This window comes from Cervus elaphus, chromosome X (assembly GCF_910594005.1).
Source record: "Cervus elaphus chromosome X, mCerEla1.1, whole genome shotgun sequence".
Taxonomy (NCBI): Eukaryota; Metazoa; Chordata; class Mammalia; order Artiodactyla; family Cervidae; genus Cervus; species Cervus elaphus.
In genome coordinates, this window is record NC_057848.1 from 149,409,399 (window position 1) to 149,421,665 (window position 12,267).

The 12,267-nt window shown below is 36.3% G+C and overlaps 1 protein-coding gene across 1 annotated transcript in view; it reads right to left on the bottom strand.

Annotated features, from left to right (window-relative positions):
- Positions 1–5,756, bottom strand: part of LOC122690527 (choline-phosphate cytidylyltransferase A-like) — a 150,145-nt gene extending 144,389 nt beyond the window's left edge. The window contains 1 exon segment of the mRNA XM_043897462.1: positions 5,660–5,756. Coding sequence (XP_043753397.1) covers positions 5,660–5,756 — 97 coding nt within the window.
- Positions 5,757–12,267: the final 6,511 nt, after the last annotated feature.

Here is a 12,267-nt window from a genome sequence, read left to right on the forward strand (position 1 = left end):
ATCTCCTGTGTGTGTGTGTGTGTGTGTGTGTGTGTTGTTATATATGTTACATGACATAATATATATGTTATATATTAATAATATATATGGTATATATGTTATTAAATTTCTGTTTGTCTTTCTCCTATTAATCCATCTTTTTATCTCAGAGAGGTCTTAGCTAAGAACCTAGAAGGGCAGAGGGAAAACTGTTTTCTCACCTATATCACTTAGCAAGTAAAGTCATAGTCAATTTGAGATGTGAATTACCCTACGATAATGAAGTGTCAATGTCCAGTGTGTGAAATATACTCTATAGTCAATTTATGGCCCTAAGTATTTCTGTCTATAAAAATTGTATTGGTATATATATCTGTAAATAAGTCAGTCACCAATAAAAACATATGAAATAAACCATTTCAAAATACTGTTGATAAACATTTTCCATAGTAAAAAAATCTTTTGAGAGTATGATATAAAGAAATAAGCACACTCAGCCATAAAAAAAGAACAAAATAATGCCATTTGCAGCAACATAAGTGAAACTGGAGATTACTCTAGTAAGTGAAGTAAGCCAGACAGAGAAAGACAGACATCATGTGATATCTTATCATGCTTATCTGTGATATACTGAAAAATGATACAGATGAACTTATTTGCAAAACAGAAAGAAACTCAGAGATAAAAACAAACTTGTGGTTCCTAAAGGGTAAAGATGCAGGAGAGGGATAAATCAGGAGTTGGGGATTAGCAGATACAAACTATACATAAAATAACTAACAAACTAAACAACCTAAATGTCCATTGACAGACAAATGAATAAAGAAGTGGTACATATATACAATGGAATACTACTCACCCATAAAAAAGAATGAAATAGTGCCATTTGCAGCAACATGGTTTCAACTGGAGATTATCATGCTAAGTGAAGTACATCAGACACAGAAAGCCAAACACCATATGATATTGCTTATATGTGTAATCTAAAACATGACAGAAATGAACCTATCTATGGAACAGAAACAGGCTCACTGACATAGAGAACAGACTTGTGGTTATCTGGGTTGGGGAGTGGGGGAGGGATGGAGTGTGAGATTGGGGTTCAGTTCAGTCACTCAGTCGTGTCCGATTCTCTGCGACCCCATGAACTGCAGCACGCCAGGCCTCCCTGTCCATCACCAACTCCTGGAGTCCACCCAAACCCATGTTCATTGAGTCAGTGATGCCATCCAACCATCTCATCCTCTGTCGTCCCCTTCTCCTCCCGCCCTCAATCTTTCCCAGCATCAGGGTCTTTTCAAATGAGTCAGCTCTTCTCATCAGGTGGCCAAAGTATTGGAGTTTCAGCTTCATCATCAGTCCTTTAGGATGGACTGGTTGGATCTCCTTGCAGTCCAAGGGACTCTCAAGAGTCTTCTCCAACACCACAGTTCAAAAGCATCAATTCTTTTGTGCTCAGCTTTCTTATAGTCCAACTCTCACATCCATACATGACCACTGGAAAAATCATAGCCTTGACTAGATGGACCTTTGTTGGCAAAGTAATGTCTCTCCTTTTCAATATGCTGTCTAGGTTGGTCATAACTTTCCTTCTAAGGAGTAAGCATCTTTTAATTTCATGGCTGCAGTCACCATCTGCAGTGATTTTGGAGCCCAAAAAAATAAAGTCAGCCACTGTTTCCAAAGTTTCCCCATCTATTTGCCATGAAGTGATGGGACCAGTTGCCATGATCTTAGTTTTCTGAATGTTGAGCTTTAAGCCAACTTTTTCACTCTCTGCTTTCACCTTCATCAAGAGACTCTTTAGTTCTTCTTCACTTTCTGCCATAAGGGTGGTGTCATCTGCATATCTGAGGTTATTGATATTTCTCCCGGCAATCCTGATTCCAGCTTGTGCTTCCTCCAGCCCAGCGTTTCTCATGATCTACTCTGCATATAAGTTAAATAAGCAGGGTGACAATTACAGCCTTGACGTACTCCTTTTCCTATCTGGAACCAGTCTGTTGTTCCATGTCCAGTTCTAACTGTTGCTTCCTGACCTGCATACAGGTTTCTCAAGAGGCAGGTTAGGTGGTCTGGTATTCCCATCTCTTGAAGAATCTTCCACAGTTTATTGTGATCCACACAGTCAAAGGCTTTGGCATAGTCAATAAAGCAGAAACAGATGTTTTACTGGAACTCTCTTGCTTTTTCAGTGATCCATCGGATATTGGCAATTTGATCTCTGGTTCCTCTGCCTTTTCTAAAACCAACTTGAACATCTGGAAGTTCACGGTTCACGTATTGCTGAAGCCTGGCTTGGAGAATTTTGAGCATTAATTTACTAGCGTGTGAGATAAGGGCGATTGTGTGGTAATTTGAGCATTCTTTGGCACTGCCTTTCTTTGGGATTGGAATGAAAACTGACCTTTTCCAGTCTTGTGGCCACTGCTGAGTTTTCCAAAGTTGCTGGCATATTGAGTGCAGCACTTTCACAGCATCATCTTTCAGGATTTGAAATAGCTCAACTGGAATTCCATCACCTCCACTAGTTTTGTTCGCAGTGTTGCTTCCTAAAGCCCATTTGACTTCACATTCCAGGATGTCTGGCTCTAGGTGAGTGATTATCTTGGTCGTGAAGATCTTTTTTGTACAGTTCTTCTGTGTATTCTTGCCACCTCTTCTTAATATCTTCTGCTTCTGTTAGGTCCATACCATTTCTGTCCTTTATCGAGCCCATCTTTGCATGAAATGTTCCCTTGGTATCTCTAATTTTCTTGAAGAGATCTCTAGTCTTTCCCATTCTATTGTTTTACTCTATTTCTTTTCATTGATCGCTGAGGAAGGCTTTCTTATCTCTCCTGCAGATGCAAACTATCATATGTAGGATGGATAAACAATAAGGCCCTACTGTATAACACGAAGAACTGTATTTAATATCCTGTAATAAACCATACTATAAAAGAACATTAAAAAATAATAAGTATACGTCTGGCTGAATCAATTTGCTGTAGAGAAGAAATTAACCCAACATTGCAAATAAACTATACTTCAATTAGAAAATTAAAAATAGAAATAAGCATAATGAAGTTAAACATTGAATTGTAAGTTTCAATTGAGATAGTGAATTAGGTGCCAATATAATTGTACCTCTACTTAATGACCCTTTAAAAATCACCTTTAGCAATAATTTTTCATCTTATAGTTTTAATCTGTTAAGTATTCAGCTTTTCATTTTATTAAAACATTTCATTTATTGAAATATAAACTAATGATATGGTATCGGGTTTCTTTTTACCTCATATTTCAAGTGGCAAAGTACTATTTACAAATAGGATTCAAATCCACACTTCATAAAATATTTTCTAATTTAACCAAGTAAGCTTGACTATCTTCCACCTATCATAAGAATGTGGCTAAAGAAGTGTAAAGTTTTTTGGAGCTAAAATGTCAAATGTGAAAAACAAACTGGAAAAACTGGATGGTCAGATAAGTGACGGAACAGTTTGTATTAAGAACCTGCTTCTGTCTATTTTCTAATGTCATGATTCTCAAAATGCAGCCTCTAGATCAGCGTTGTCACCATCATTGGAGCTTGTCAGAAAAGCTCATTATTGACCCACATCTCAGATCTACTGAATCAACAAACTCTAAGATTGACAACCTGGCAACCTGGGTTTTCAAAAGACCTCTCAGTAATTCTGATGTAATCCAAAATTTGAGAACTCTGCTCTAGTCCACTCAATTCATTCATTTATCACATGTATTTCTAACTTCTTAGCACATGCCAGGTACTAGGTGAAGAACTGGGCTACAAATAAAGACTACAGTATCAACAGCGAACATTTACTGAGAGCTTACACTTTGATTAAGACACTTTCATACCTGAGATCATTACCCTTTGTAACAACCTTCTAAGTATTTCTATTATGTTCCAAATACCCTTTTGGGAGGACAGTTGCACCACAGGGCAGCAACCAGCATTGTTGGAAAAGTGCCTGGCTCTGCCTGAGAGGATCTAAGGTGGTTACCCAGTGGAGGTGGCACCTGAATTGCCTCAAAAATCAAATGCATCCCAGAGGAATGGGGTGGGGAGGGAGGTGGGAGGGGGGATCAGGATGGGGAATACATGTAAATTCATGGCTGATTCATGTCAATGTATGGCAAAAACCACTACAATAGTGTTAAGTAATTAGCCTCCAACTAATAAAAATAAATGGAAAAAAATCAAATTGAATTTCCCAAGAAAAAACAAATTATAGTAAAAGAAACTAGGTATCAGATAATTTTCCAGGCAATTCATATTCTGCAATTTGTTTATTTACAACAACCCTCTGTGAAAGTTAGTGACTCTTGTTTAAAAATTAAAAAAAAAAAGACAACCCAACAACATGAATCTAAATACATAAGCAGTTGTCTGACGTCATAAATTTTCAGGTTCCAAAGAAGGGACTTGAGCCCTGGCCTGAACCCTAAGCACCAGCAGATCCTCTGAGGTATGACAGGACATGGTCAGGAAGCTTAGTATGTTAAGAGGGATTGAGTTTGGGGTCTATGAAGATCGTGCTTACGACTGAATTCAGAAGTGAATGAATGTTGGGATCCATATTGTCAAGAGTTCTGACTACTCACCTGATAAGTTCAGATGTATTTCTGCATTAAGGTCTTGGTGGAAATACAGACACAATGAAACAAGATCACACGTTGAATTAATGCCAACCTGCTAGCTCGTGCGTCAGCAAACTTTTCATGTAAAGGTCCAGAAACTAAAATATTTTCAGCTTAGCAGGCCATACAGTTTTCAGCGTACCAACTCAAACTCTCTTAGTACCTTTTAGTGTCCTGTTAGAACCCCCAGTTAGGATCCATAGACCAGTAGTCCTCAGCCTTGTTCGGCACCAGGGACTGATTTCATGGAAGACAGTTTTTCCACGGATGGGGGCACGGTGGTGGTTTTGGGATGATTTAAGCACATTACATGTCTTGTGCAGTTTTTATTATTATTATATCAGCTCCACCTCGGATCATCAGGCATTAGATCCTGGAGGCTGGGAACCCCGGCCGTAGTCAATACGTAAATGAGTGGGCATGATTGCATTATAAGAAAACTTTGCCTATGTACACTGAAATATGAATTTCATGTAACTGCCATTTATCATAAGACATTTTTTTTCTCATTTAAAAATATAAAAACCAAAAAAAAAATATATAAAAACCATTTTTAGCTTGCAGGCCATACAAAAAAGATATGAGCCCCAGTTTGTCCCACGGGTCATTGTTTGCTGATTACCTCAAAAACCCAGAGGGATTTAAAAGTCATGGAGATGTTTTAAAAGGAAGAGAGGCAAAAAAAAGGAGAAAAACACCCATCTGAATACCTGAGAGGAAGGGTTAAAAATGGTTTAATGCATTCATTGTTCTCAACAAGCAAAAAAACAATCTCTTGCATCTTCCCACACATAGAAAAGCCCTAAATTCTTTAGCTTGAAATTAACAGTAATCTTTTGACATCAGACTACATGCCCTTTGGCTACAAAACTTCTATATAACCTGCATCCCCCCTACCCCCAACCACCTCCTCAGAATTTTCTTTGGGTTGCTAGAGATGCTGCCTCCTTGCCTTGATGCCCTAAAAGCTCCCACTGAATAAGACATAACTCTCAAGAAAAAAAAAATCTCACCCTTACCACCCAAGGCTTACCTTTTTCTTGCCCAATGCACAGCAAGCTGAAATTATTTGCAGCAAAGAGAAGGTTTATTCGCAAGGTACCAAAAGGGGAAAAAGCCAGTTTTACCATCGCCGAGCAAGGGACTTCTGATACATCTGATACAAGGAATAAAGCAGTGCAATGGTTTGAGGCGTGGGAAACGGTGATTGGAAAGAGATGTGACAATCCTCGTTCTGCTCAGGCCTAACTAAGCTACAGGTCTTTGCTCATTCCAAAGGTCACCCAACCAATGCTGGTGCATGCCCAGTTGAAGGCTTGACAATTATAGCCAGCCTTAACCAGCTCAGCTGGAACTAGACCAGCTGACTCCAAGTTCCTAGAAAACAACATGGGCAAACATCTTATTAGGGTACAAGCTGCTTGGAAGACAGGCAGGTTTTTGGTAGCAACAATTAGAATGGCCTTGATTAGTGACAACAGGTCACAGATGAAATGGATTTAACTAATGCTTATCCATGGTTTCAGCATCTTTGTGAAATGTAGAAAAATGCCCATCTTCTCAGGTGGAAGCATAGGCTCTACAGCTAAACTCTAACTGGATTTCAGCCTCACTTACATCAATGTCAAATACTTTTGGTCGAGGCACACCTTGTACAACTGTTTGTGGCAGCCCTAGATTCTTAATTATCCCATTGCCTTTTATCTTTTTTTATGTCTTTATTTTTTGTTTGTAAATAAATTCTCATATAACAAGTCTCCCACGAGCAGAATATTAAGTACACGATATTTTTATTTTCCCTGTCTAGCACCAATCAATTAGCCATGATTAGTAAAGGCTTGGGCCAACAAAAGATTATCTTCCATCTTTCTTTTATTTCAAGTTTGATGATTATTGCATAGTATTCTCAAGAGAAAACACGTGCTTAGATCCTTTTTGCTGAGCTAATATGGAAAGTTAATTCAGGTCAGATTGCAGTTAAAAGAATGATTGCTAGATGAATTATAACTAAGAATATTAACATACCTCCAAAAATCACTTGAGCCTAAGAAAATTAAATTATTATTATCTTTTACATAACTTGACCAATGTTTATTTCTTCAGTGAAGCCAAAATTGTTTTGGCATTTCTTGCTTCTTCCACTCTTAAGATTCCATCACCATAAAACAAAAGTCTTGTGTTAATTCAAAGAAGCATCACAAAATTTTAGATTCTAGTAGACTTGCTTTAAAATGTCTGTTCTGCCAATTTAAATACGTACCTTTGAACAAGTTACCTATTTCGATGAGCAGTAAATTCTTCATCTATAAAGTTGTCATCATACTTCCTACTTTATAGCTGTGTGTGGGGGAGAACCGAAAGGTAGATATAATCAAGATAAAGGTTAAATCATAGATATCATAATAAAACTGCAGAAATCTATTGATATTATGAATTTTCAAATCACTATAAAAGGGTAAGCATTTATTACTCTGAGTGAATCTTAGCCTTTGCTGAATTATTGATAATGTTTTTACTGTTCTGATATGTGGCATGGTTGACATTTATGTGTTTTAGGAATTCAAACACGTCATTTGCTTATGAAATCAAATGGCTTTTCAAAAAGATGAAATATGTTGTACAATTAAAAATATGACAATAGAAATACTAACAAAATCTCCATTCACAAATTTCCAATTTTTCTTTCTTAATCCACATTAATAACAATACCTTAAGTATAGGTGAACCAGATATATTATAGTAAACTTTGATATACTACCTTGTAACGTACCAAATCCAGTATCTTTTCACTTTGGTAATTGAAATTCTATGAAAACTTATTTATTAGAATTAAGTTTTCTAATTCATATTGTTGAATCTCCAAAAAATATAGCATATTAAGGCTCCAACTACATAATAAGAGTGATTTTATTAGATTTATCAGACAGAGGAGATGGTTAGATAGGGACGAAGGGTCATGGAAATTAGGAGAGTCAGGCAGAACTGAAGGTGGGTTTGATCCCCAGCTCTAATGTGAATTAGAATACTTGGTGTGGAATTTGGGGGCTAATTACTTGATCTCTGTTTGCTTTATGTTTAATATGGGGACAATGATATTTCTTACCACAAACATTTGTTGTGAGCATTAAATGACTTAAGACATGAAGATGTAAAAAATGTAGAAAGTACCTGCCACCTATGATGAATGTCATCTATGATGATGACGATTATATCCACGTGGATAAAATCATCTCAGAAAATATATATATAATATATATTCAACTTATATATATATATAAAATATATGATCAACTTAGAAAATAAAGTACTGCCCTTCTATCTTACTGTAGCTGGCTCTTTCTCCTTTGTCATGGTTTCTGACCCCATCCCTTTCTTAATCAGCCAAATTTAAAAACTGGCAGGCATCTGGGGCTCTTTCTGCACTGCACCTTCCACATCCAATAAGTCCTCATGTTTATGAACTCTACTTTCTAAATATCTCTTAAATAGGTCCGTTCTCTTCATCCTCTTTGTTCTGATTATAATTCAGATGGTCATTACTTATTTTGATTTTCCTAATTATCTTATATCTGGTTTGGTTGTTGGACCTTTTCTCCAGTAACCAGTGTCCAAGATAGCCTCTGGTGATCATCATCTCTTTTATGCATGCTGTTGTGGATTTGTTTTCTGACCAATAGAATATGGTGGAAGTGATAGCATGTCATCTTTGAAAAGCTTTGCAGCTTTCTCCATGGTCCCTTCGTCTATAGCCATCATGCCAGGAGGACACTCACACAGCCCCATTGAGGCTTACCTAGAGAGAAACTGAGGCCTCCAGTCAACAGCCAGAAAAAACTTGCCAGTCATGTGAGTCACCTTAAAAGTGTATTTCATAGACCCAGTCAGGCCTTCAGCTGAATTCAGCACCCACCAATATCTTGACTGCAACCACATGAGGACCCTGAGTCAGACCCACAGAGTCAGCTGCTCTTCAATTCTTGAAGCCCAGAACCTGTGAGAGATAATAAATCACTATTGATTTGGTCAAGCTACTATGTTTTAGGGGTGGTTTGTTATGTAGTATCTCTCTTGGGACCGCTAATATAACAGAATAATCTTTTGAAAACACAAATTCAGTCATGTCGCTTCCACGTTAAAACCCTTCAGTGAACCCTGTTTGAGCAGCAAATTAAAATAGAAACTCTTAGTCCTCATGAAGTTTGAAAGATCTTCTCCTGCATATTTCCCTGCCTCATCTCTATACATCTGATGTTCCACACATATATAGATAGGCATACACAAGTATAAGATACCATTTTTACTTGCATATGTTCTCCTTTATTTCTGGAATATCCACATGAGCTCGTCCTATCTGGAGAACTTCTCAGCACAAGCATCATCTTCACTCCACAGCTTTTCTGGATTTCCTGAAGCAGGTATCCTATCCTCTAGGCTACCATTACATGCTGAGTATATTCCCTAGTACAGTAATTATCATATTTTAAAAATATTTTGTGGTGTGTCTGTCTACCCATTATTTCCCTCATTAGACTGTGAAGTTTTTCAGGGCCAGGCCAAACACTTAATAGGTATCAATACATACTTGCTAAATAATTGTATTAAAAAATAAATTAAAAAAATAATAATAATAATAGTATTTTTGAACAGTTTCCAGTGAAAAGTTGTACTGAAGGAATTCCTATACACCCCCAATTTCCTCTTGTGACATGTTAACCTATATCTTTGAATTACTTCTTCAGGTTCAAGATTATATGTGTGTCTACATGAAAGAGAATGATTGTCTATGTGTGTGGGACTTGGTGAACTGAGACCTTGATGTTGGTCTTAGTAACCCCTGGGTTCTAATTTTCACTGGTCAAGATTATAAACAAATTAACAAATGTATTACAGTTCCATTTGTTTCCTTTGTAATACTACTATGGTTTGGAAGTTCTCATTAGTTTACTACATTTGAGTGTCCCTGTGGAACATAGTTGTTCTGATTTGGCAGGGTTTTTTATGAAGCTTCACAGCCAGTTTTTGGCAGTCAATTTATAAGCTTGAAAAAGGGAACGCAAGCCAGAATGTGGATCTCTTTCATTTGATTGCATGTTACTGATTTAAAATATTTTGTTTTCTAATGTAGATGACAGGAAAACAGTATCACAACAATAATGAACAATAAAACTTAATATGATAAAAATTAACTTGTGAAAAGAAATTTTATGAAGATGGACAAGTACACTAATGTGAAGAAAAAAAAATTTTAGGAAAAGTTGTTTTCAAATTCAATTAAGATGAACCAGTGAGATGCCAAAATGTGTCTCTTAGATTAACTGAAAAATGGCCACTTGTTTCAGTCAAGACACTAAAGCATGCATAAATCTCTCATTTAAAAATACCAAACTACTTAAAACTTTGACCGTTTATTAACATATTGCTTCTTTAAAATATGGAAACTAAATTGTATAATCAAAGTGATTTTTCAAATAGGCAAATAATATTATACTGGTTTTTAGCATATGTGAGCAATACAAGTTTATCTAGCTAGAAAAAAATCATTAGCAGACATTTCTTATGAGCTCTCAGATTACTAATTAAAAACTAGTCAATAAAGAATTGAACTATGAAAATCTTATCTTCTTTAAATGCCATTTAAAATACTTTATTTCAGAGGTCTTGTTATGTGGGTGTATGTGCTTATTTTTATCTGTAAAATGCCAACAGAGATCAATCTAATACTCAATGTTTCAAAAAATGTGGGTGAAAACACAGGATTAATGAAAGTTGTTACCAAAAAGCTTGCATATATATAAACAAGGTCATGTTTATAAGGCACAAACATAGAAAATCATAGAAGAATATATATGGAAATCATCAGATTGTACTAAATTAATTATTTTCAGGGTTTGGGGAAAGTGATATAGCAGTACTTAAGAGTACCCAAAAATAAAATTATTTTCATAGCACTTTGTACTACATTTAGCAATTTAGTTCTCTTATTAGGTCAGGCAGAACAATAAACATTAAGCAAATAAAGTACACTTACTAAACTGTATTCAGAGCACTTATCAAATAGAAAGTTGAAATAGAATCAGTGTAATAACTCTGCTTCATTAAATAATTTTTCGCTGCATGACTGCTAAGTCATTTCAGTTGTGTCTGACTCTTTGAGACCCCATGGGATGTAGCCCACCAGGCTCCTCTGTCCATGGGATTCTCCAGGCAAGAATGCTGGAGTGGGTTATCATGCCCTCCTCTAGGGGATCTTCCCAACCCAGGGATTGAACCTGAGTCTCTTATGTCTCCTGCATTGGCAGATGGGTTCTTTACCAATAGTTCCACCTGGGAAGCCTATAAACTTTATTGTAAACTACTGAATACAAGTATGTTTCACACTTATCCTTTGGTTCTACTTTTACTATTGACATAGAAATATTCAAAGCAACTTAGCTATCAAGAATTACAGAATTTTAGCCAGCTAAAACATGGTTAAAAAAAGATTAGTTGTAAAAATGTGAATTGGGTCCATTCGCTGATGACCTATTTACTTTCAGACTATTTGAAAAACATGGTAGAATATTGTGAGAGAAATGAATCTACTTTGTTCACTTATGTATTACAAATACCCATATGGTTAGTACTTAATGAATATTTGATGAATTACTTTAATCAAGTAGGTGAGCAAGCAATTACTTACATCTAACTTGGTTTCTTTATAGTCAGTGATTCAGGATTATATGGCAATGGTTTAAATGACTAAATATTGACCAAGAGGCACACTTTAAAAAGGGCAAATACATATTTTCATGTTAGGTGAGTAGATTTTCATCTAAATGGGTTTACACAACAAATAACAGTTCCATGCCTACGCTGTGTCTATCAAAACCACTAGACTATAATTTCTAGAAAATAAGATCTACCCTCAGATTATGGGACACGATTCGAGTGACTAACACTTTCACTTTTATATTTTTTTTCAGATTATTCTAAAATCCCTAGAACCTTCTACAACCAGAGACTGGACAGACTTTATTGGAAGGGCATATCCAAAAATATAACTTACTTGGGGTCAATTTCTCTTTATTAAAACCTAGTTATCTCTTCATTATAACATATTTGCTTAAGAATTCTGAATTAAATGTTCTGGAAATCTGGTTGGTATAGGCATTCTGAACTTTGTGAGGATATATATTATAGAAATGAATATGTGTTTGAGCCAAGTTCTCCAGCTATCTAAGTTCAGACGCTGTCAAGAGAAAATGCTGAGATCTAACTGCAGAATGAAATTAAAAGATACTTGCTCCTTGGTAGGAAAGCTATGACAAATCTAGACAGCATATTAAAAAGCAGAGGCATCACTTTGCCAACAAAGGTCCATATAGTCAAAGCTATGGTTTTTCCAGTAATCATATATGGATGTAAGAATTAGACTATAAAGAAGGCTGAACACTGAAGAACTGATGTCTTTGAACTGTGGTGCTGAAAAGACCCTTGAGAGCCCCTTGGACAGCAAGAAGATCAAACCAGTCAATCCTAAAAGATATCAACCCTGAATACTCACTGGAAGGACTGATGCTGAAGCTGAGGCTCCAATACTTTGGCCACCTGATGTGAACAGCCGACACACTGGAAAAGATCCTGATGCTGGGCAAGATTGAA